Source organism: Rhinatrema bivittatum, chromosome 7 (assembly GCF_901001135.1).
Source record: "Rhinatrema bivittatum chromosome 7, aRhiBiv1.1, whole genome shotgun sequence".
In the NCBI taxonomy this organism is placed as follows: domain Eukaryota; kingdom Metazoa; phylum Chordata; class Amphibia; order Gymnophiona; family Rhinatrematidae; genus Rhinatrema; species Rhinatrema bivittatum.
The window spans coordinates 128,940,003-128,966,921 of NC_042621.1; the positions used below are offsets into that span (position 1 = coordinate 128,940,003).

At 44.9% G+C, this 26,919-nt stretch overlaps 1 protein-coding gene across 1 annotated transcript in view; it reads left to right on the top strand.

Moving 5' to 3' along the window:
• Positions 1–26,158, top strand: part of PSD (pleckstrin and Sec7 domain containing) — a 301,533-nt gene extending 275,375 nt beyond the window's left edge. Inside the window, exons 12-16 of the mRNA XM_029610693.1 lie at positions 10,544–10,614; positions 16,990–17,147; positions 19,907–20,051; positions 22,797–22,940; positions 23,315–26,158. Of these exons, the coding sequence (XP_029466553.1) occupies positions 10,544–10,614; positions 16,990–17,147; positions 19,907–20,051; positions 22,797–22,940; positions 23,315–23,563 (767 nt within the window). The 3' untranslated portion in view covers positions 23,564–26,158. The remainder of the gene's footprint in view (positions 1–10,543; positions 10,615–16,989; positions 17,148–19,906; positions 20,052–22,796; positions 22,941–23,314) is intronic.
• The last annotated feature ends 761 nt before the right edge of the window (positions 26,159–26,919 follow it).

Sequence of the window (26,919 nt, forward strand, 5' to 3'; positions counted from 1 at the left end):
TGGGATAGAGATGGGAGAAAAGAATAAGTAAAATACAAAGACGAAAGGGAGATAGACCTTAAATGGAGAGGACAGAAAAAAATCAGACATGCTGCAAAGGTTGGAAAACTTGTCCAAGTCAAAATATTGAGTCGTTTCTTAATTATAGCAAGATGACGTAGCTACTTTCTGGAATTTTCTTAACCTAAACTGTAAGAAAATTCCTTTCCAGTTTGTAGTAAACTGCCTATGTAAATATTCTCTCTCCTTCCCACACTACAGTTTCCTGTCAGTAAAAGAACCTATGCTGAGCAGAGAAGGGCAGTGCTCAGAAAGAGAGAGAAAAAGATAGGAAAACGGGACGTGAGAGAGGAAACCTGGAAAGCAACAGGACAAGGAGAAAGACATTAGGAAGTAAAATAAAAAGAACAGTGTAGGAAGAGGAAGGACAAGCTACCAAAGAGAGAAGGTAGCAGATCGTTTTGAGAGGCGACCTTTTTCTAAAACTACCGCTTCAAAAATACTTTTAATTCCAAGTGAGGAGCTTTTTTTTTTATTTTTTTTATTACTGAAGGAGGTGGGAGCTTTGATGAGAAGAAATTGTTTCAAGTTAGCCAGAATAGGCGTGGTGCTGCACCAGGATTCAGAACACAATAAGACAATCAAGGTTGGGTGGCAGCAGTCTTCTGACCAGGAGACTCTGGAGCAGTCCTTCTGGCAAAAAGTAACTTCACAGTACTTGCCAGGTATTTGTGACTTGGATTGGCCACTGTTGGACACAGGATGCTGGGCTTGATGGGCCCTTGGTCTGACCCAGTATGGCATCGCTTATGTTCTTATGAGAGCATGCTGATGTGGCTCATTTAATCTCAGTGATTGGCTCTCATGGTGAAAGGCTAAGGGCTATTTTCACAAAGCAGGGGTGTGCAACTCAGGCAAACCTGTGTGCAGCCCTTGAGGACTGGCGTTTCACCCCTCTTGTGAAGAGCAGAAGTAATCTGGAAGCTTGTGCCCTGACCCCCCTGCTGCTCAGTATCGTGAGGGTACAATAGACAAACCGTAGGTGTAGTACTTTGTGTGATCCATTCTCTGGTGGTGAGTCAGGCCTAGCTGTGAGGAGTAGGAGGTTGTAGCAGGATCTGCTTTCAGTACTTGTGTGAGTGCCAAGCATTGCAGACCCAAATCTGAATCATTTACTGCATATCCTAAAGGAATAATGTCTAATTTAGCTCTGTTTAATGAAAATCCCCGAGTCAAACCATCAAGAGTCTATAATAACTGAAAATAAGTAAGGGCAGTACCTCGTAATTGGCCCTCAGTGTAAGTGCCAGTTGGAATATGTTGCCCTGATTGTTTGATCTTGGGTCTCTCATGGAGCTGATTTAAGGGCTTGCTGAACACTGGAATAAGGAACAAGGAATTGATTTACTATATTCCATATGGAGACAAAGAATACATTGGAACAAGATTTCTGCTGTAGCTCCTATCTTTAGCACTACTTTCCATTATTTGCTGCTACTAAGCTATGGTCAGGGACACCCTCCCCCCCCCCCCCCCCCCCTATGGAATGCAGAGTAGCACTACTGCTGGGACATCCCAGAGCCAGTACAACAGCCCCAGTGCAAGTAAACTGACGTTTGCCAGCCATGTATGGTGCCGCGTGGCATCTGTCCATGGTGCTGAAATAGTAACTTGCTCAGCTAAGGACTGCGGACATCAGTAACTGGAAAACCAGAAAGGATTTCATGAGGGAAAAAAAAAAAAAAAGAAACCCATATGATGTTTAAAATTACAATTGAATCTAATTTGTATATGAAAAATTGTGAGGTGCTTTTCTACTTATGTAACCTTCCAAAATTAGAACGGAAGTCAGTCCTTTTCTGAATAGCTGGAATTGGTTTGGGGATGCTCTGTTTGGTTGTACATACATGTTTATATCAAAATCTGCTTTGGTCCATAACCGTAGGAATCTTACCTTGATCTGACTAGACCCTGCAACTGTTTTTGTATGTGTATGCACTGCAAGCAGCGGGTATCTGGCAGAAATCTGCAGACCACATTGGTTTTCCCTAATTAAATGTGTTTTAAATAAACCAGAAAAAAGACTGGATTGTGAGAGAGAGCTGGGTGCTGACATTCAGTGCCGCGGGAAGCGGTCCTGCAGAAAGCACAGACTGTATGAAACACTTTTTTATTTTTCCAGGCCAGCACATCACATACGGAGCTGATGTTTTTTAAATTCTATTGGCTAGCTTTATTAATTTTATAAGTTTGACTTTGAAGAAATAATTTAACAATCTGAAAAGGAGGCCATTTTATGATGGGAACAAATCCATTTTATAGCATTTGAACAGGGCTTCTAGGGAGATGGGTGATGGTAGGTTCCCAAGATACACAGCACATTGGTCCCTGCTTTAGTTATTCACTTGGGTAGGGCTGTGGATCTAAAAATGTATCCAGAGTTCTGGAAAAAGTTAAGATTCCCCAAATGAATATATTGTGTTACTGACATCTAGTGGCGAGAGATAGGAACTACAGGTATACATTGGTATACGAGTCCTCTGCTTTTGATTCTGTCACTTTTACTCCTTGTGTACCATCTATCCCGACTATTACTGTCTAACATAATTACTTAAATGACTGAATTAGCAGGTTAAGAGAGATTGTGTTACTATACTGCTTTTTGCAGTTTGCCTGGGATAAGGCATTGGAAACTGCTGCTTTGAAATCTTGGCTGGGCTGCTGATTCTTTGTGTGATGTTATCAAAGTCTCTTTGCCTGCCTGTATCTTAATGGAGGGATATGAGAGATGACCTCCCAGTTCCACAGTGGGGTGGGGTAAAGCCAAGCTGGGCTCAGCTTGTTCTGACAAAAATGAAGCCATTCAGCTGGAGGTATTGAGGATTTTTGATTGAACAGGGCATGAGCAAATAAGAAATGCTGCTGTTCCTGTTATGTATGAGAAAATGATATTAAATGTAAAGGATAGGCGGTGAAAATTTACCACCTTTGCTTTAGAGCTCAGTTTCTGGTTGTAAGGGTAGCAAGCATTGCCTGAATATTAAAGCTGCACTTCTGAAGCAGCAAGCCAAGATACCAGACTCTGATTTGTGCTAACAGGGTATCTGAGCATATTGAGTACCCAGCATGCATACTGAGTTATTTGCCAGAGAAAATGGTAGTGGACCTGAATTTGATTCCCAGGGCTGGTTTACACTTCCTGGGCCAGCCAAGGCTGGGAGTGCTGCGGGGATGTTGTTCACAGGGAAGGGAGCCACAGCCATTGCACAATGGTGGCACCTACTGGCCAGTTTCAGTGAGCACATGTACCAGGTTCCATGGCCAGTGAGCATCTCTACAGTGGCTAGGTTAGCTGCTTATAAAATAGAGAAACACCCCTTCCCCCCAGCCCAGGTATAAGGCCAATTCTATCTGAGCTGGAAAGGCAAAGGAGTAGAAGGAAATTGTTGTCCCCCCGCTCCCACACACACACAAATAGTAGTTGTCTATGAAAACCATATTTAAAAGACTGCAAAACAATACCACCTAATAAAAAGCATGTGATGGCCTTAAGCTATAACCCAAACATAAAACAACCACACTTAAAAATCTCTTTGGGGGTGCTTTACTGGTGGGTGATAACCAGTTGCATACAAAGCAAAACATGTTATCCCAGGACAAGCAGGATGCTAGTCCTCACATATGGGTGACGTCATTCACGGAGCCCTTAAGCGGGAAAAACTTCTGGCAAGTTTCTAGAAGCTTTTGGTTTGGCTGCCTGAGGCTACTGAGCATGCCCGGCATGCCATGATATTCCCTGCCACAGGGGTCTCACTCCAGTCTTCTTTTTTCCGCGCTGCTGACTGCATCGCGTTCTTCTTAGGAGCCTGTGATTACCTCACAACGTTAAAAGTTTTTTATAACTTTTTTCACCCTACCGGGTCTCATTCGGTTTGTCACCGGCTGGTGACAAACACCATAACTTTTTCTTCAAAAAAGAAACACCGATCGAAGGATGTCGACCGACAGAACTTCAGGGTTCAAAAAATGTCCGGCCTGCAACCGGACTATGTCAATTACAGATCCGCACGTCGAGTGCGTTCACTGCCTGGGAAAGGACCATAACATCGCGGCCTGTACCCAGTGCCAAGAAATGACGGCGAAAGGTAGGAAACTCAGATACGAAAAGATGGCTCAAATTTTTCAAATTAAAACGCCGCCATCACCGATAACTTCCTCCAAATCCTCGCCGACCGGCGTAACAAAAAAGTTATTGTTAACCAAACGCCTCGCCGAAGGATCGGGGGACGCCTCCTCGCCTACCCCGTCGACATCGTCGACAAAATCGGCGTCTGAAATTCATCCGCCACATAAGCACCGAAGACATCATGTAAGTCCTCCACTTCCACCGCCAGAGGAACCGGTGCCTAAACGCCGAAAAAAGTCATCGACCAGCGTTACAGAATCGCTGCCATCGACATCAGTATCTGACTTACAGGCTTTAATCAAGCAAATAGTTACTGATGTCTTCAAGGAAAATATGCCGGCGTCTTCGCCGATTCCGACCTCAGTGTCGATGCCGACCACCGAGTCGATGCCGACTTTACAGTCGATGCCGGCCATCGGGCCGATGCCGAACGACCAGTCGATGCCGACTACACAGTCGATGGCACCATCGATTTCGATGCCGATGCCACCATCCACCTCCATGACTCTACAATCATCGACGTCGATTTCGATGCCGATGCCACCATCCACCTCCGTGGCTCTACAACCATCGACCTCGATGACGATGCCGATATCAACGATCCTGACCGGCTCAGATACTACACGGGCTATCGATTCCTCATCGTTGATCCCGCTGCAGCCATCGATAGCATCGATGACCTCTGCATCCTCATGGATTCCTAGGCCTATTTCTTCATCTACAGTGGCACCTCACTATACAATAGCTTCAACTGCACCTCCTGTACACGGTCTAATTCCTGTCTCAAAAAAGGCACCAGGGAAGTTTAAACACACATCCAAGCCTGTCCCTGACAGATCTACTGAAAGGAAACTACATGCACTCCTCACGAAGCGATACCAGGATCTCTTGGCCTCCCTGCCTGTTGGATCTGAAGAAGAGGAAGAAATAGAGAGGGAGATGGAAGTAAGTGATACTTCCCCTGATCATCAGGATCCCTTGCAGGGCACATCTGAGATGTCCCCATCTAGAGTACAAATTTCTCAAAAATACAAGCCCATATCAGATACATGGTCAGATACACAATCTGACCATTCTTCGGAGGAATTTCTATCTGAACATACTCCTCCTCAAGCAAAGAAACAGTCCCCTCCAGAGGACTTATCGTTCTCAGCATTCATCCAGGAGATGTCAGAATCTATTCCTTTTCAACTTCAAACAGAAAAGGACGAAAGACAACAAACACTGGAAATCTTACAATTCGTAGATTCCCCAAAGCATAATATGGCTATTCCAGTACATGAGGTGTTGCTGCAGCTCCAACAAAGAATCTGGGAGCACCCTTGCACAACTCCTGGAGTCAACAGAAGGGTGGACTCTACCTATCTAGTCCAAACTGCACCAGGATTTGAAAAAACGCAGCTTCCTCACAATTCCCTAGTAGTGGAATCTGCCCAAAAGAAGTCACGAAGATCCAGAACGCATGCCTCTATTCCCCCTGGAAAGGATAACAGGTTTCTAGACCTCATCGGCAGAAAGATTTATCAAGGGGCTATGCTCAATTCCAGAATTGCTGCTTATCAACTATACATGACGCAGCACCAACGGAATTTATGGAAGCAAATAGAGGACTTTATACCTTCCCTGCCTCAGTCTCAACAGGAGGCAGCTCAACAGATTGTTCAAAAGGGCTTAGATGCTGGAAAGCATGAGGTTCGAGCAGCATACGACGCCTTTGAAACCTCTGCTAGAACTGCAGCATCTGGAATCTCTGCAAGAAGGTGGGCCTGGCTTAAAGCTTCGGACTTGCGTCCAGAAGTTCAGGACAAATTGGTGGACTTGCCGTGTCAGGGTGACAATTTGTTCGGCACAAAAGTGCAAGACGCTGTAGCACAACTTAGAGATCACTCTGAAACTTTGAAACAGCTCTCCTCTTTGTCACAGGACACATCATCTCATCCTCCACGTAGGCCGCCCCGTAGAGACACAAAGCGTCCATTCTACAGGCCAAGGAGATATTATCCACAAAACACCAGACCACGGCCTGCGAGAACTCAACAGCGTCCTCAACAGCGACAGCAAAGAGCCGCACGGCCTCAGCCACCACCTCAAACAACTTCAACCTCTGGTTTTTGAAACCCGTTCCAGAGAACACTGCCAACTACCAAACCCTCATCCACACTTACCAGTTGGGGGAAGAATTTCCCAATTTTACACACAATGGGAAAATATTACAACAGATCAGTGGGTCTTATCAATAGTTCGTCAAGGTTACCAACTAGACTTCACATCTCCCCCTCAGGAGTTTCCACCAATAAACTCCTATCTAGACAACAATCCTCAATTACAAGAAGAATTATCTGCTCTTCTGACAGCAAGAGCTGTGGAACATGTACCACAAAATCAGAAGGGAAGAGGATTCTATTCCCGGTATTTCCTCATTCCAAAGAAAACCGGAGGCCTACGTCCCATTCTAGATCTCAGAAATCTCAACAAATTTCTCAGGAAAGAAAAATTCAGGATGGTATCATTAGGAACCATGCTTCCACTCATACAACAAGGAGATTGGCTTTGTTCTCTGGATCTTCAAGACGCCTACACTCACGTTCCAATCTTCCCACCACATCGCAAATACCTCAGATTCAAGGTGGGAAATCAACATTTCCAATACAGAGTCTTGCCGTTCGGCCTAGCCTCAGCTCCACGAGTATTCACCAAATGTCTAGCTGTGGTGGCAGGACATTTGCACAAACAAGGTGTTCATGTGTTCCCTTATCTCGACGATTGGCTCATAAAAAGTCAGTCACAGCAAGGAGCAGTAACTTCTCTTCATTGCACAATACAGTTACTACACAAGTTGGGATTCCTCATCAATTATCAAAAATCCCACCTGCACCCATCTCATTTACTCCAATATATAGGTGCAGAATTAAACACAAACCTAGCACAAGCTTTTCTTCCAAAGGACCGTGCACACACACTGTCCCAGCTGGCGTACTACATATCACTTCAACCACAAGTGACAGCTCATCAGTTTCTAATCCTGCTAGGCCACATGGCTTCCACGGTTCACGTCACTCCTATGGCACGACTTGCCATGAGACTCACCCAATGGACTCTACGATCTCAGTGGATCCAAGCCATTCAACCGCTATATTATCAAGTCAAGGTAACCCACCAACTTCGAGCCTCGCTGCAATGGTGGACGATCAAGGACAATTTACGCAAGGGCCTACCATTCCAAAAACCGATCCCACAGATAACATTAACTACAGATGCATCCACCTTGGGGTGGGGAGCTCATCTTCACACTCTTCAAACTCAAGGAACTTGGACAAAACTCGAAGCCACATATCAAATCAATTTTCTAGAACTTCGAGCTATACGTTATGCTCTGCATGCGTTCAAGGACTGCCTTTCACACAAGACTGTGCTAATCCAAACAGACAATACGGTAGCCATGTGGTACATCAACAAACAAGGAGGTACGGGTTCGTATCTCCTCTGTCAGGAAGCAGCATAGATTTGGGACTGGGCCCTTCACCACTCAATGTTCCTGCAGGCCACTTATCTAGCGGGGATTCAAAATGTCCTAGCAGACCGACTCAGTCGCCAGTTCCAGCCGCACGAGTGGTCTCTGGATCCCTCCATTGCGACCAAGATCTTCCAACGGTGGGGACAACCATCAACGGATCTCTTCGCGTCGCATCTGAACCACAAGGTACACAACTTCTGTTCTCTGCACAAACAGAAGATCCACCCAGCCAAGGACGCCTTTGCTCGCCCTTGGAACTCCGGCCTACTATATGCATATCCTCCAATACCGCTTATCACCAAGACGTTGGTGAAGCTACAACAGGACAAGGGGACCATGATACTCATAGCCCCTTATTGGCCTCGACAAGTATGGTTTCCCACACTGCTAGACCTGTCAGTCAAGGATCCAATCCGCCTGGGAGTAGCTCCCAATCTCATCACTCAGGATCAGGGTCGATTGCGTCATCCCAATCTTCAATCCCTATCCCTGACAGCATGGATGTTGAAAGCTTAATCCTACAATCCCTTAATCTTTCAACTAATGTTTCTCAGGTACTTATAGCTTCCCGAAAACCTTCCACACGACGCAATTATTCTTACAAGTGGAAACGGTTCACTTTTTGGTGCAAGCAGAACCATATAGATCCTTTCACTTGCCCCACTACTTCTCTTTTAGACTATTTGTACCATCTTTCAGACTCTGGTCTTCAGACATCATCAATCAGGGTACATCTCAGCGCAATCTCAGCTTATCATAATAAGATAGGAGAGGCACCTATATCCACACAACCTCTCGTCACTAGGTTCATGAGAGGTCTCACTCACCTTAAGCCACCAATTCGGCCCCCAGCTACACAATGGGACCTGAATCTGGTTTTAACAAGGTTAATGCATTCTCCGTTCGAACCCATAGATTCCTGTGACCTTAAATTTCTCACGTGGAAAACTATTTTCCTCGTAGCCATCACATCAGCTAGGAGGGTTAGTGAGTTGCAAGCACTGGTCACATACGAACCTTACACAAAGTTTCTCCATGACAGAGTGGTTCTCCGAACACATCCAAAATTCCTTCCTAAGGTAGTTACGGAATTCCACTTAAATCAAACGATAGTTCTACCCACATTCTTTCCAAGGCCTCACTCTCACCAAGGGGAAAGAGCTTTACACACTTTGGACTGTAAACGTGCATTGTCCTTTTATTTGAATCGCACTACATCCCTTAGAAAATCCAATCAGCTTTTTGTCTCTTATGATCCAAATAAGCCAGGTAAAGCAGTGGGAAAACATACTCTATCCAATTGGTTAGCAGATTGCATACAATTCTGCTACGAAAAAGCAGGCCTTCCTCTCCAAGGGCGAGTAAAGGCACATTCAGTAAGAGCCATGTCAACTTCAGTAGCACATTTTCGTTCAGTGCCAATTATTGACATTTGTAAAGCAGCAACATGGAGTTCCCTTCACACCTTTGCAGCTCATTACTGTTTGGATAAGGAAGGAAGACAGGATTCAGCCTATGGACAATCTGTCTTAAAGAACTTGTTTCCAGTTTAATCCCAACTCCTTCTACATCCATCCTGCTATATTCTTCGGCTGACTCATTTCTTCAACAAAGCATTCCGGTTACCTGCATGGACAATGACTCAGCCTCTAGCTTGCTAATCACCCATATGTGAGGACTAGCATCCTGCTTGTCCTGGGATAAAGCAAAATTGCTTACCTTGTAATAGGTGTTATCCCAGGACAGCAGGATGTAGTCCTCACGGAACCCACCCGCCACCCCGCGGAGTTGGGCATCAGACTTTATTATTTTATTTTGCTAACGCTTATTGCTACATACAAGACTGGAGTGAGACCCCTGTGGCAGGGAATATCATGGCATGCCGGGCATGCTCAGTAGCCTCAGGCAGCCAAACCAAAAGCTTCTAGAAACTTGCCAGAAGTTTTTCCCGCTTAAGGGCTCCGTGAATGACGTCACCCATATGTGAGGACTACATCCTGCTGTCCTGGGATAACACCTATTACAAGGTAAGCAATTTTGCTATAGTTCAAACATAGCAAGTAAGTGGCAACATTTCCTACATTCAGGCTTCTCTGCTGCGCTCACCAGCCTTCTGAAATTAAATCCTAGTATTTTCTTCATCGCAAACTCTCTGCTGTCTGCATAAGGAATAGGGGGTAGAACAGGATAAAATCAAGTGGAAAAAGTGTTTTGCTGGCACTCTATGAGATGCTTTCCCAGCAGTAAATCACCTTGTTCTGGGCACATCGCTGAATGGCAAATAGAAATGTTTAAAGTTTGGCATTTTTTTTTCTTTGTCTTTTTTCTACAGATGCAACCATCTACTCATAGAGATTAAAAACATGTTCACCCACAGTTGTCCTTAGATGTGTCATTCATGTCCTTGTGGAGTGTGATGCAAAACTAAAATTGAAACGGAGTTAGCTTTGAAGTGAAAATGCACACATCTAAAACAGAATATTAAAAATGCTGGCCCACAGAACTCTAGTCGTCGTGTTGATTCTGGGGAGAATTATATTCCTTGCAAGTTGCGATGCCTTTTAGTGACTCAAAATAAAATGAATCTAGAGTTTTATACATGAATTTTTTAGATTGCAGAGGTTCCTTCACATCTGCACAACTGAGAAGCCCTACTTGGTCTTGAAAGCTCATGTACTTCATCTCAGAATGATTCTTGTCTTTTTGAGAAAAGGCTTACAAAGAATCCTGAAACACTGAACTGAATCTTTTGTTACTCTCTTCCAGAAATGTCATTGCTTCCTCCTGGATTCATTTCTTTTCTTATCTTTCTGTTTTCTCTATTCTTTCCTTTGGCATGCTAGCCCCACGGGGGAAGAGGGGATGGAAGACTTTCCATGGGATCCTGAAAGGAATGATCCTGTATCTGCAGAAGGTAACCAGGTCTTTGTATACAGAATGCAAAAAAACTCTCTTCTGATACTCTAGAATAAAAAAAAAAAAAAGGTTCATGATCCTGCCTTCAAGTCTAAAACTAAACAATTAGGCAGTGAACACTTAAGCAGGTGTGGAAAAGCTGGAGGTGTGCCAACTACAAGTTAATTAATTAATTAATTATGAGCTTTTATATACCGGCATTCATAGGACACATCATGTCGGTTTACAAGTAACTTAGAAGAAGAAAAATTACAATGAACGGGGAAGGGGGGCTGGCTATAGAGGGTGAAAGGGGCAAGGGCGAGTAACCTGGCTAGGAGAGGGAGGGAGGACCAAGAATAAGAAGAGAGGAAGATGGGTAACCAAGTTAAATTACTAAACTCAAAATTAGAATCAAAAGTAAAAAATACAACACATGCAAAGTGCAAGTCATAAATGGGTTAACATTATGCACGTATGTACAAAGAAGGCGAGTTCTAGGGGGCCTGAGGTAGGAGGGTAGTACTAGGGGGAGCAAAGTGGGCGAATAGGGAGCCAAGGCAGTTCAATGAAGCGCAATGTCTAGGGTTGAGTAGTGTCCGGATAGGCCAGCTTGAAAATCCATGTCTTGATTCCTCTTTTGAATTGTAGGGAAGGTTCTAAACGGAGATCAGCAGGGAGGGAGTTCCAGAGGGTGGGGCCAGCAATGGAGAAGGCCCTTTCTCTAGTGCTGGTGAGGTGTGCCGTTTTGAGGATGTTATGGGATGTTTGAGGATGTTATGGGATGGAGGGAATGGTTTTACCTAGGGCCTCTGGTCTCCCGTGATTCTGTGACTGTGGCAAGAGCCACAGAATTTGACCCTTGCTGTGGAGTTAGCTGATCTTCCTTGGAATCATGTGCTGGGTTCCAGGTCAGCGGCTGGCCAAGCGCATACATGCACTTCTCTTCCCCCCAGTAATGAGCTTGTCATGCCATGTCCTCCTCCTCCTCTGTCGCCCAGGACCAACTCACGCTTTGAAACATGTGACACTACGGTGACCCATGTGGTTTCAAAGTGCAAGTCAAAAACCCTAAGTGGCAGAGGAGGAGGAATGATCTGCATTGTTGACAGGGTCAAGTGGGGGAAGATGAGATTAGAAGGAGGCTGACAGTCTGCAGGGTGAGAGGGGGTGAATTGGCAGACAAGAGGTAGGTTTGTGGGTGTGAGGTGGGGGAGAGAGAGAAAGGGTGTGTGTAGGAGAGGGATACGACCCTATGGAGAGGGGATGTGAGAGAGGATCCTCCATCCTTCCTCAGTCATCTTTCCCTATTCCTCTCCATCATGATTCCAGATCCTCCCTCCCTTTCTCTTCCTCATTTTCTGTCCTTCCCTCCTCCTCTCAATGCCAATCCTTCCCTCGCGCTCCCCACTTTATTGCCAAGTCTTTCCTCCCTTCCCCCATCTTCAATTCTTGTTTCCTACCTTCCCTCTCTCCCTGTGATCCCTTCCCTATGCCAAGCTGCTTTGCTCCATTTCCTTCACCAATCATTAAGATCCTTTCTCCCACCCAGAAAACTCAAGAAGAAACTAAATTTAGCCAGACACGTAGGAGAAGTCAAAATGCGATAATCTAATCTTTATAAAGTAAAAACAAAAGAGTACATTATTTAATATGCAAATTTATACAAGCTTGTGCTACGTAATTGCCTCAGAATTTCAGAAATGTTGCTACAAAATTGTCTAACTCATGCCATAGCATCTACCCTTGAGCTGTTGCAGGAAATAGGGGGAGGGCAGGGGCGGCTGGTCATTCCCAGTGTCTCTTCCACAGGTGCCCTTCTTCTAAAGAATGGAGCATGTGTTTCGAGGCGCAGCATACGGGCCGATACAGTAAGGAGCGATAGGAAGAGCTGCGTTAGTGCCGGGCGCACCCGCGTTTGCCGCACGCACAGTCCGGCTCACCTACCGCTAGATACTGTATTTAAATAGCTTGCAAATGCAAGCCATGTCCAAGAAGCTTCCATGAAGCGTTAGGCCCGCGCAACCCATTTTACTGTATAGGCGCTTTATACAGCGCCTGTACAGTATCCTGGGTGCGCTGGTACCTGTCATTTCAAATGACATTTGAAATGACAGGTACCAGGAAGTGGATGGTCCTCCCTTCCTCCCTCCCGAAACAAGGCGCAGGGCAAAAGTTAAAACAAAAGGGAATAAAGAGTAATAAAAGTAAACTTACTGGCGGGAACCGGCGGGCGCGCATTCATCGAGGCGGGAGCTGGCGGGCGCACATTCATCAAGGGAGGCGGGAGATGGCGGGCGCACATTCATCGAGGGAGACGGGCGCGCATTCATCGAGGGAGGCGGGAGATGGCGGGAGCCGGCGGGCGCTCAAGGCGTGATGTCACACGTGACGCCAAACGTCGTGACATCACGCCTTGAGCGCCCAAATTGCACAGGCGTATACAGGCGTGCATTCATTCGCTGTTGGAGGCCGCTTTCGCCGCCAGCTCCCGCCTCCCTCGATGAATGCGCGCCCGCCGTCTCCCGCCTCCCTCGATGAATGCGCGTCCACCGTCTCCCGCCTCGATGAATGCGCGCCCGCTGGCTCCCACCAGTAAGTTAACTTTTATTACACTTATTCCCTTTTGTTTTAACCCGACTTCACGCAAGGAACAGAAGTTACAATTGTTCCTGCCGACAGTTAAGAAACGCGTTTGCAAGAAGAAAGGAAACTTTTTTTTTTTGCAAGACTGGGGCAGAGCTGGGTTGCAGCTCCGGAGAGCCCGGGGGGATTGGCCCGTCAATTTGAGAGGACTGGGGCTGCCCCGGAGACCGGCACCCATGAACGCAGCCAGGGCAGGTGAGTGGGGGCTGGGGGAAAGTTTGCTGCCTACCCTTACCCCTGCCTCTAGCAGGTTAAACGCACGGGAAAAGTGCAGGTTTAAAAAGCGATAATCGGGGCGCGCGTTACTGTATGGGAGGGAATAGCTAATCCGATCGTTTACATCTCATATACATGCCGCGGGCGGAAAGGGTTACCCGTTGAGTTAAAGAGGCGGTAAAGATGGGTTAAAGGGGATAGTGAATCGCTGGTTGGGCTAACGCGGGTTAGAAGCAGGGTAACCGTGACCGCACTTTACTGTATTGGCCTGATAATTCTTTTTATATTAAGTGTTTTACTTGGTTCACGGAAACTTTTTATGAGACCTTTTTTGGCCCAGCAGTTTTATTTCCAGTCTCTTTGGGTTCCATTGCAATCAAAACATGCTTCTGTTGGGCTCCAGCACCCTGAGTCTTAATTCATAGCTACCTGGTATTTTCTGCCATTTTATAAAGCATCCCCCAACTAGCCCAGCCATTGTGGCAACTGTCCTTAGCCAAGGAACCCAGACTGCAGCTCCTTCCAGAATCCGCTGTACATGCATTCAGTCTGGTCTCCAAGCGTCACTGTGGTGCAATAGCCAGGGCTCCCTCCTCCAAGGGGCCATGAACACTGACTTTGCAGCATCCCTAGCCAGCCTAGCAAACAGAAGTCAAGCTTGGGAATCTAACCTAGGACTCCTGCTTACCAGTGGATTGGCAAAGGTCTCTGCAAATTTCAGGGATGCTTCTCCTGTCTTCCAGTTCCGAGAACTGAAGGGTTCATGGAAATGGGCGAAAAGGGCTATCTTGGGGTCTTGTCATTCTTCATTATTTATTCTGTTTGATAATACCATTTATAACATAATCAACAAATTTCACAGACATCAAATACAACCCAGTAACTAAACAGACAGAAGCAGAATACTCCTACTAGCAAATCACTCAAGGGCACTCCTATGCACAGCAACCTCGTAGTGTACATTCACCCATTCCAACTAGAGGTGATGCCGTTGCCTCTGGCTTTGCTACCTACATAAAGGAGAGTTGCTTTTTTTACTCTTGACACTAATATTGTGTTTACATGCACATAAAGGTTTTGCTTAATTGTTTTTCTTGTTACAATTTTAAGATGCTATTGAAGATGTTATCTTCCAGTGCATCTGGCATGAAAATAGGAATTTTATTTATTGATTGATTTAACAGGGATTTATAGCCCACCATGTTACCAAATCTTGTTCATGGCAGATAATTGGTGGCTGACCAAATCAACCTGACGTTGATTTGGTCAGCCACCAATTAGAACTCTCACATATGTTGTATTAAACGCTATGACCGCCATTGCTGCATATACTGCTCTAATCTTCCTACTTGTTAATGCTCAGTCTATAACAACAAAGTCAGCCATTATCTGTGATCTCCTTGCCTCCAGAACATACGACTGTCTATGCATCACTAAAACCTGGCTAAAAGATCATGACACACTAGTACTTAACCACTGCTGCCCACCTAATTTCTCATACTTCTACAAGTCTAGACAAGGTAGAATGGAGGGGACTTACAATTTTCTTTATATCTCATCTGAAATTCTCCTTAGTTGAAGTCTCCACACCTCCTCCATACAAACTGCTATGCCTTAAATCTCAATATATCAATCTTTGCCTGACCTATTGTCCCCCAGGGCTATTTACGCATAACTCCTCTCCACTCTGTGAATCGCTCTTGAATCTCAACCTAAATCCTGCCAAGACCATAATCTTAGGTGACTTGAAGCTTCACCCCATAACCCTCTCCACTCTGTCCCTTGCCCAAGTTTTATTTGATACCCTACTTTCTTGTGGCTGGAAGCAAATTATTGCTTCACCCACACACAAGAAAGATAATTGCCTAGACATGATTTTTGTCAATCCTTCAGATTGCCAATAAATATGACGACCATCTCAACTACTGAAATACCATGGAGTGACCTCATCCTTGTCTCCTTCTCTCTCACATCTAAAGCCACTGAACAAATCCCTCTTGATCAGAACGCATCTTACATGAAGCGGGGACACCTAGGGTTAAGGAACTCCCCCTCCCCCCCCCCCCCCCCCAATTGCCTGTAATTCCTTCCCTATCATCTGTTTACCCTACCATCCTTTTACTCATATTAACCTACATTTGATACTATAAATAATGCCTTAATCTCTTAATGATGACTTTGTTAACTAGATGCTACTTTCTTGTGTACCCATGCTTTACTCATATTGTTGACTCTAGCCAGTCATAATATTTGGTCCTCTTAATGTACCCTGCTCTGAATGTAAGAAGGGCGGGCTATAAGTGCTCTTAAATAAATAAAATAAATAATAATAAAATAACATTTTAACAATTAAAAGCTACATTAAAAAAATGTGTCTCTAATGCTTTCCTAAAACACTTAAAATCTACAGTTGTATGGAGACCAGTCAGGAAGGCATTCCAAAGAAAAGGTGCCACTTCAGAGAATTTTACAGGTTACTCAAGCAGTAGCCAATGCAGGCTTTTCAGCACTGGGGTTATATGAGCCTGATTGGACACCAAGCTACCAGCCAGGCAGTTGCAGTAACAATAATTTCAAAGAGCGTAGATGTACTTTCGGCAAACCTATATACACAACCCATTACAATAATCTAAAACTGGTAATACAAAAAAAGTGTATTAATGTCTTAAAATCATAACTATGTAAAATAAACCTCAAACGACATTTGTACCCGCAGTTTAAAAAAAAAAAAAAGTCTTTACAACTGCCCTCAGTTGGGGGATAAAAGAAAAGGTGTCATCCACAATAAAACCCAAATTATGCGCTGCCTCTACTGGGGCCACGTCCACATCATTTAATCTTACTTTTAAAAAAATACGAGGGAAGTTTACTCGAGCTAGCAGGGATAATCTCAGTCTTAGTTACATTTAAAAGTAACCCATTCGATTTTAAGCCACTGATCCACAGTACTGAAAATTGAGGGGAGCGAAGCCATAACATCCCCAGAATTGTCTTTTATTTTTTTTATTAGTGATGTCATCAGTGGTCCACACTGTTCAGCTCCAGAGTAAGCAAAATGAAAGAGCCAAAGTATGCTCTTCCCTTTTGCTCAGAGGTAGCAGCCAAAGACTGTAGTAGAAAGTTAAATCCAATTCCACCGTTCCAATGGACTTTTATTAAAATGAAACATGCAGTGCCTGGATGACATTTTTAGTGAACAAACTGACAGTTTGTTCACCAAAAAATACATAGTTCAACAGTCCAGGAGAAAATTGAAACTGTATAAAGACTGGTTTGTTTGCTATTGACTGTGTATTCTACATAGAGCTCCCAGACTTTGCTTTCTATTTAAAAGTGGTACATACCCAAAGGCTGTCCTTTGGATATCTCATAAGAATGGGTTTTGGGTTCTGGTTCCTATTTCCAGTTGTTATGCTGGCTGGTTAGGCTAATAGCGTCTCAACATCCCTCATTTTCATTCCTGGATGCTCTGTACTAGATGGAGTAGACAGTGCTTGCTGTTTCTTTACATAGAGTTCCCTGTGTTTTCCAGGAGGAGTACAAGCCAGGAAAGTCCCTCTCGGAGGAGGACCTGAAGAATGCCATTAGCATCCATCATTCTTTAGCCACTAGGGCATCAGATTACAACAAGAGACCAAATGTCTTCTACCTCAGGACAGCAGACTGGAGAGTCTTTCTCTTCCAAGCACAGTGAGTTCAGCTGAACCTTGGAACAAGTGAAACCATGCATCTTCAAAGCAATGTGACTCCCAAATCAGAGTAGTTGACAACTTTGAGGTCAATTAAAAACAATAAATTAACAAATACCTTATGAGGCTAAAGTTAGCCAGATAAGGTAAGAGGGATATTCAGTGAGATAAATGTGCTGCTGAACATCCTTGAATAAATTTATCTGGGTATGTGTTCTCAGATAACTATATCCTTAACTGGCAATATTCAAAGGATATAGCTGGTTAATTAATGATGGAAATGTTTAAAAACAAAAAATGAATGGGCCTGCTCGAATAATTTCCCACCCCAGTGAAACAAACGTCAACCCTTTTGCGACCAATCCCCCCAGGCCCTGAAAATTGTCCAAAAATGAGCCTGTAGGCCTGAAAAGCCTCCCCCTGCCCCAAAATTGTAAGATTTAAATGAATATTTTGCCCCTCCAGAAGCCCTCCTGTCTCCGCTGGAACCCTCCAAATGATTGTTCCCAGCTGCTTGGTCTGGAGGAGTCCAGTGAAGGCAGGAGTTAAGGGGTTGGGTTTACAGGCAGGTAGGGGGGCTTCTGGAGGGGCCAGATCTTTAAATTTTGCAGTTTCAGGGGAAGGGGAGGAAGGCTTCTCAAACCTCCAGGCCCACAATGTTTTTGAACAAGTTTGGGGGGCGGGTGGGGGGGGTTGAGATCAGCTGCAGAAGGCAACATTTGTTTCACGGGGTGGTGGATTGGGCCGGCAGGCTCGCTCATTTATTTTACTTTACATTTCTATGGCTACTTTACTGGCTATATTCTTTGATCACATTTCCAGATAACTTTAACCCTGCTCTTGACAATGTCTAGAGTTGTCCAGCTAACACCAATTATTTGGCTAAGTTATTTGGTTACCTCATCTCATCTTACCCGGATGAGTGCTGAAGATATTTAAAAGTCGGCATTTATTCTAATAACTCAGAAGTTATCCAGATAAATCCCTTTGAATATCGACCTCAGAGTGTCTGCCACTCTCCTTTTCATCAAGGAAGCAAGCGCCTAGAAAGCTTCATCCGACGTGTGCATGGTCTAGTATTAAACCTATAAGTACGATGGGTGACATGTTACTCTCATGTTTTAATACACTTTGGTACCCTCCATGTTTATTTTCCCATGTTTTTAAATTTTGCATTTTCAGGGGAAGGGGAGGAAGGCTTCTCAAACCTCCAGGCCCACAATGTTTTTGAACAAGTTTGGGGGGCGGGGGGGGGTTGAGATCAGCTGCAGAAGGCAACATTTGTTTCACGGGGTGGTGGATTGTTATATTTTTCCTAGGTTTTAGTATTTTGTGAATAGCGGCTTTCCTGTGTTAGAAAATGATGTCTTTCTATCCACATTATATATGTTTGTCATGATATCCCGATGTTGTGAAGGATTTTGTCTCTCTCATGTTGTGGCATCTTTTGTCGTTTTCTATGTCTTAGTGTATTAAGAGTTGATGTCGATGAATGAGTTTACTCATCTTATCCATAGTGTCAGTATCCCAGTTTTCCATGTTTTGGGGGACAGTTGATCTTCTCTTTTTAGGTTGTTGTAGGTCATGATGCCTGTTTTTGGATGATTGTTGATTTTCCTCACTTAGGTCATTATTTAGCCCATTAAGGCCGCACATTAACATTTTATGGTGGTGGGACAATATAAAAACATAAAGGGGCGGATTTTCAGAGCCCTGCTCGCGTAAATCCGCCCAAAACCGGGCGGATTTACGCGAGCAGGGCCCTGCGCGCCTGGAAGCCTATTTTACATAGGCCTACCGGCGCGCGCAGAGCCCCGGGACTCACGTAAGTCCCGGGGTTTTCGGAGGGGGCGTGTCGGGGGGCGGGCCCGAACCGCGCGGCGTTTTCGGGGCGTGTCGGGAGCGTTCCGGGGGCGTGGCTACGGCCCGGGGCGGCCCGGGGGCGTGGCCGCGCCCTCCGGACCCGCCCCCAGGTCGCGTCCCGGCGCGCAGGAGGCCCGCTGACGCGCGGGGATTTACGCCTCCCAGAGGGAGGCGTAAATCCCCCGACAAAGGTAAGGGGGGGGTTTAGACAGGGCCGGGCGGGTGGGTTAGGTAGGGGAAGTGAGGGGAAGGTGAGGGGAGGGCAAAGGAAAGTTCCCTCCGAGGCCGCTCCGATTTTGGAGCGGCCTTGGAGGGAACGGGGGTAGGCTGCGTGGCTCGGCGCGCGCCGGCTATACAAAATCGATAGCCTTGCGCGCGCCGATCCAGGATTTTAGCGGATACGCGCGGCTCCGCGCGTATCTACTAAAATCCAGCGTACTTTTGTTTGCGCCTGGAGCGCAAACAAAAGTAGGCTATTCGCGCTCGTTTTAAAATCCGCCCCAAAACATATGAGAATGCATCATATAGCATATTATGCCAAGGTGGTCATTAGAGCACCAGATACAGATGCACAGAAGGGCTAGGATACAATGAATAAGAAAAAGTGGACACAGAAGTCCCTGAATCAAATAGTTTACAACCTAAGAGATGCAGCGATAGGGTAGGAAGTTGAGAAATGAAATATGATGCAGAGTTTTCCTCTTCATAGAGGAAGAAATGAAAGCAACGTTTCAGAGCAACTGTATGCTTTCTCCTTTTCAATGTCTTAATCTCCAATTTTCCAGTGAGGAAGGATTTGGGGGTGGGGCGAGGGGGACATGGGACAGTAATTTATGTTTTTATGCCATGGCTGATGCAGTTGAGGATTTACACCATTTTTTTTTGTTTTGTTTTTAGGAATACAGAACAGATGCATTCGTGGATCACGCGCATCAATGTGGTGGCTGCTATGTTTTCTGCTCCACCTTTCCCAGCAGCCATTGGGTCACATAAGAAATTCAGTCGGCCTCTTCTCCCCAGCGCCACCACCCGGCTCTCCCAGGTAATCTCAGACTGAAGAATGAAACAAGCCTTTAACTTCGTCAGGGGCAGCTAGCTTCTCATTGTCTTTTGATGTATTCCATCGTCATCCAGTGTGGCTGCTGCTGCAGCAACAGGATCTTTCCCTAGACAGTGATTTCCAAAATTTTCCTAGACAACACCTTTCCAAAGTCCAAACCTTTCTTGGGCTTTCTTTTATTTTTGTATGTAATTCTCTTCGAAGCAGTGTTACTTCCTGCAGGAACAAGAGAAATTCCAGACGAGTAAATAATGTTCATGTGGCCTTTTGCTATTGGATTGGCAGCATGTTCCACGGTTTGCTGACAATCAATAGCATTTACAAAATGTATGTGAAAGTCAAAACCTGCATTAAATTACTATGTACATTTCTTAAGATGTCAACCACCTTCATTCCTAAGTTTCCATTCAGTTCTGTCCTAAGATATTTGTTGTCTTATATTTTTTCATGTGATTGTATTAGTGAACATGCTGTCTTTTCAGCTGATCCTGAGCTAAGTGTGGATGACTGGGGGTGGCATTAGCACTACATGTGCATCTAATTAATGGCAGGAGTGGCTAATTAAGGAGGAGTTATGCAAATCATCAAATGCTTCTTTTCCCCTGGGGAGAAGGAAAAGGGGGAGCTGTTGTGCATTGTGTTACCCTATAGCTGCTTGTTGATTTTTCACAGCACTTCTGCTCAATACTACTACATCTTGAAATCTTGGAAAGCTGTAAAACTGAAGCTGTTAGGATTGTATGGTTACAATTTTTAATTTGAGCCCAGTTTATTCGTTTTCAGTTCTCTGTTCCAGCATCCTTTATTCATGGCCCTTCTGGAAGTCTTTTTATGATCTTCTAGTGTAACTGTAACCATAGGTTAAGGCAGCCTTTCCCAGCCCCAGTCCTGGAGACACCTAGTCAGCATGGGTCTTGGACAACCACAATGTATATGCATGATAGATTTGCCTACATCTGTCTTATACATATTCATAATATCAAAAAAAGGAGCAACTCTGCTATCTCAGTAGTATACATTAGAAAGATGAAACAGGGATAGCAATGTACAAAAATCAAATGTTTCTGGCACAATCTGCTACCATATAAAATAGAAAGGGTCATCTTTGATGTCCGGAAGTGCGTGAGGATACAGGTAAGTTTTGCATTACATCCCCCTGTTGCAGAATCTGCTGAAACAGCTGATGTCAGGGTGCAAGGGTTGGATTTTTTTGTTCCTAATACTTGCTAACAAGATTTGAAATACAGTAAAATATTTTGGGCTGGATTTTCAAAGCCCTTTGCACGCTGGGCCTATTTTATAAAGGTCCGGCGATGCGCGTAAAGCCCCGGGATGCGTCTAAGTCCCGGGACTTCGGAAAAGGGGCGGGGCCAGAAGCCTCTGGCAAAGCAGCCATTTGCCGCTGTGTTGGAGGATCATGTGCCGGCAGGCTGCCGGTGTGCACAACTTGCACCTGCCCAGAGCAGGCGCAAAAGGTAAGTCAAAGGAATTGGGGGGGGGGGGGGGGGGAGGGATTAGGATAGTTAGGATAGGGCTAGGAGGTGGGAGGGGAAGGGGTGGGAAGATTAAGGGAAACAGGGGAAGGCCGCGGGCGTCGACGTGTGCAAGATACACTAGGGTGCACCCCCTTGCGCGCGTCGACCCCCAATTTTATAACATGCGTGCACCTGCGCGTTCATGTTATAAAATCTGGCGACCATGTGCGCGCGTACCTTTTGAAAATGTACCCCTTTATTTGCAACTGAAAAGTTTTGAAAAAGAAAAGAAAACCACAATGGATTTCCCTACCTGGAAAAAATACTAATAGTATTGAGAGCTGTGTTAAATGTGACTGGGATAAATGATTAAGTAGTCTGGTTTGTCTTAGACTAGACCCTATGAGTTTTTTTGAGAAGACAAAAAATAATTTCCCAACTTGTTGATATCCCTTTCTGTTTTACATGGTAGTAGACTGTGCCAGTAAATTTGACTTTTGTATGTTAAGAAGAACATATGAACATGCCATACTGGGTCAGACCAAGGGTCCAACAAGCCCAGCATCCTGTTTCCAACAGTGGCCAATCCAGGCCATAAGAACCTGGCAAGTACCCAAAAACTAAGTCTATTCCATGTTACTGTTGCTAGTAATAGCAGTGGCTATTTTCAAGTCAACTTAATTAGCAGCAAGTAATGGACTTCTCCTTCAAGAACGTATCCAATCCTTTTTTAAACACAGCTACACTAACTGCACTAACCACATCCTCTGGCAACAAATTCCAGAGTTTAATTGTGCGTTGAGTGAAAAAGAACTCTCTCCGATTAGTTTTAGTTACTGTATCTGTTTCATACATATTCATTACAGATATATGAAAACCAGATTGGTTAAATGTGCCTCCAGGATAGGGTTGAGCCCAGAGTCCTAGAGCCAATGGAGACTTGGGAGTAATTTTGTGACCCGGAACATGTAAATAATGCCATGGTAATCTTCTATGGATCAGGGTAAGGACCAGGCATGGAAGGTTTAGATGATACTGTTGTATCGAATCAGTAACAGAAGTGGCCAAGTAGCAGTCAGCATTAAGGTGCCTCCTCCAAGAGTATACCTGAGCGGGAGAGGTATGACTAACACTAGGAAGGTAAGAGGAAAAGAACCCAAAAGTTAGAGAGAGACTTAGAGTAGTAGCTACTGAATATAACATTTTGAAGGGGCAGCCATACACTGTCTCATGCAACTGTACAATCTTTCAGGAAGAGCAAGTAAAGACCCACGAAACCAAGGTCAAGTCCATGTCTTCGGACTTGGTGGAGCATCGCTCCTACCCACTGGATAAGAAGCTCAAAGGAAAAGAGTTCGAAGAGTTTAAGCAGAAAGAGGACTACCTACATTTTGAGGTAAGGGGGCTTGTTTTTTTAATCTTTCAAATGGACTGTTGCCAGGAAATTATTGGCAGGAAGTGACTACACTGATAAATCTTGAATAGCCCCGAGTGTCACATCCGTATCTTCAAACACCTGCCTGCACGTCCCACTCTCTTCTCTCGTTAACACCCTCCTGTACCTTACCCTGAAAACCAGGCAGCTGCAGGCGCATAATCTGCACGTAAGAACTGCTCGGTTCACAGGCCTACTGTTCTGGTTCCTTCCCCTCTCCTCGCTTTAGGATTCTCAGGGGCTTTTTCCCTGTCTGCTGAACATCACATCCCAGGCTTCAGTTAGCTAGCTGTTTCTCTCTCTCTCTCTCTCCCCCCCCCCCCCCCCCTTTTTAGAAGTCGCGGTACGGTACGTATGCCATGCTCCTGCGAGCCAAGCTGAAAGCAGGCACTGAGGACTTTGAAGCGCTTGAGAGGAGCCTCTTCGATTCCGAGGGGAGCGATGAAGACGGGCTGAAGAAATCTCGTTCCAGTCCTTCCCTGAACCCGGATCCACCCCCCACATCTGCCAAAGTGAAGCGCCATGTCTCGGAGAGGGGAGGCAGCTGCCGGCCATCCCACAGCAGCTCTGCTCAGAAATCTTAATCCCTACCCCCCCAGCAGTGTCACCATTTCTGCTTTTAGTGCCTCCTGACTTCCTCGTGGGGGTGGGGGTGGGGGGGGCCTCTTACACTTGTGCCAGCATGATTTCATAATACTTCTCTGGTCACATACACTGCGGGGGACCTGCCAACTCTTGGAGACCTTGGGGCTCAGGGAGTCTGCGTGCAGTTCATGCAGCGATGCTCGCGGGTCCCCTGGCTGGAATGGACCAGAAGCAGCAGCAGGCGATTGTGGAAGAGAGAGAGAGAGAGACAGTGAACGGCTTCCGTGTACCATCCGGTCCATGCCTGGTCCTGCGTCTAGAGCCAGCACTGTGGACATATCTTTCCTCTTTAAGTAGATTTTAAACTCTTCCTGGATCCCATCCAAGGGACGCTGGGGAAAAACTACTCAAAGAAAAAAATAATTCTGAAGTTGATTTTTTTTTTTAGTTCTGAGAGACTGTGTTCAGTTTTAGTTTTCTAAGCCACACACACAGCACAGAGACTTTATTATCCCAGTGATCCTGCCAAAGGGACTGGGAATCCCTCTCTCCCACTGAAAATGTACAGAATTTGTATCTGAATTTTATAAGTGAGAGGCTGCAGGCCCCCAGGGCCACAGGCCGAGTCGCATTCACGGTAAAGAATATTGAACTGAAGTGCGTGACCAGGCCCTCTGCCAAGGGCTTAGGATTAGGGACGGCTCCCACTGAGCTGCCGCCCTTTTCCACCCAGTTTTATTACTGGTTTGCATCCTTTTCGGTGACACATTTTTGCACTTTTACTACTTGCTCCTTGCGTGAGCAAATGTTTTTTGTAGATTTTGATGCTCGGGATTGGGGCGCTGTCTCCTGCGATGGTTTTTTTGTTTTTTTTTAAAAAGTGGATTTTACTATTAGCACCCTAGGGAATGAAATCCTTAAGATGCAGCAAAAATAACGGGCGGGGAGAGAGCAGGAGTTAAGATTAGTCTCTGATTTTCATTCTTAATCCCCCGCCCAGGACGCTAGACCTGATCAGCTGAATCCAACAAATTCCAGAGCTCTGAGTGGGATTTTGTGAGGATAAAGTTAGAGAGAAAGAGTGGGACCAGTGCAGGGTCCTCTTAACTCTGATTTGTGATGTCTGTTTGAGGACCCACAGCTGTTGGCAAACGTGGTGTTCCCAAACCCAGGGAAATGAAGCCATAAAAACTGCGGTTCTTGGTACTTTTAAAGCACCAGAGAAATAAGCGCTGTAGAATCTGTTCCTTTTGACTCCTTTTCAGGACGTCCTTCAGTTCTGGGGAGCCATGAAAAGGTAAAAAAACTAGTCAGTATGGACCAAATCAAGGCACACGTAGGCCCACCAAAGGCCCTGCCTCCTAAAGGTGTTTCTGTAGGCATGAAATGGAAGAAACTCCTTGGTAAATGGGGGTCCAAGGTTAACTTTTCCACCTATAAGCTGCTGTGGTGGCAGCTCGATATGTAAAGTGGGTTCTGGGCAAGAATTCTGTTCCACATGAAATGTCATTTACATATGACACCAGGTGAAGTTCCGCCTACACCTCACAGGGTAAAAATGGTGAAAAACGCCAACTACATGTGAAGATGTTCAGGTTTCTGCTTCATTCGCGTCCTCCTCCCACAGCCATTCTTTGTGAAATCACTCACTTGTGCTTAGACTGAACAAAGCAGCAGAATCCTCGCTGTTGGGGGGTGACACAAGACTTGCAGTAAGCCGACCCAGAGGCTGGTGTACTAAGCTGCGAGTGGCTTTGCAAATGTGTCTCTGAGCGTTAAAATGGCAAATAGCATGTGTATATTTGCAAATTTCAATGTGTGCTATCTGCTGTTTCCACGGGTGGAATTTTGCATTTGCGAAAAACGTTTGCAAAAATTATGCTAAGCTGCTACAGAAAAATCATGCCAATCAGCTCGTTAGCGATTCAACAATAGCAAAAACAATTTCTTTTTTTTTTTTTGCAAAACTTAACTACACCTGAAGAAGGAATACTTACAATTTTTTTTTTTGCACTAAAGTCTGCAGTTGTGCACAGGCTTTATTGCAAGATTAGTGGCACAAAACTGATTTCCGTATTATTTTAATGGGCCAGTTTCACAAGACAAATAACATGTGGAAACAGCTTAATTCTATGAATAAATCAGTGGCTTAGTGCATTGGCCTCTTAGTCATAGTTAATGTTACTTTGCGCTGATGTACACACACAGAGTATCTTAAAGGGTATCTGGCTGTACCACTCCAGTGGTAGCATAGTCTGGTACTGAAGCATGCTGCCCACATTTATAAGCTGTATGGACTCCACAAGTCAAGAAAGATGTGGAGAAAAGTCAGAGAAAAGCAATAAAGTAGAGATTGAGAGATGACTTAATATATGTCATCAAATATGTACTATAAAAGGTGACTGTAAAGAAGATAAATGTTCTCTCTCTTCAGTGGGGATGAAACAGGACATTGTGAGCTTAAATTGTTGCGGGGGAGATTTTAGGTTAGAGGTTAGGAAGAGCTGTCAACTGTTTTGGCTGTTGAACATGGGAACAAATCACCCAGGCAGATAATAGGAGCTCAGTCATTAAAGGTTTTGAAGACCAGGTGAGGTAAAAGCCTCTATCAAGGGTTCTTGAGCGACAGACGATGGGTCCCCTTGGTGTCCTTTCCCAACTCTGTCCTTCTCGGAGTTGCATGCTCTTCCCTGCCATGTTGCGTCATGTAACCCTCTCCCTGTGTCAGGACCTGAAGAGATTGAGAGTCAGCGCTGCATGTGCTCACACGTCTGGAGAGCAAGTTGTACGTTAATTGTGGAGTAACTGATCACACTCAGGGAAGTCAGTTTCAAGCCTGGATTAGTTACTTAGTGCTGAATTAAATTTATATCGGTGACATTTTTTGACATTCCACTCCAGTACTAAGGGTAAACAGAAACTAATTCCCATTCAATTGCAGAGTCATTCGTCAGGGAACCGAGAATGAAGCAAGACTGATCAGTCCAGAATTTAGTACTGGAACAAAGGGTCTAAGCTCTAAAGGGTCTAATCCGTAAATAGTGCTAAATATATATCTTCTCAAGAATGATAGCATAAAAATCTCTCATGCTAAGACTATTATTTAACCCTAGAAATGCATTCAGATTCAGCCCTATGGCAATTTTAAATATTCTATAGCTATTTCTTAGATTAAAACGGCTGCTGGTGAAAATGTATTACAACTTTTGGCCTAAGTTTTATGAAACTGATGTAAAAGTATCTTGATAGTATTTTTTAGCCACATTATGCCTCTTGCAATCACCATGTCTATGTGTCTGTGTACACATGTATCCGATGCATATACATATGATTGGCGAGTCGGAGAGACACACTG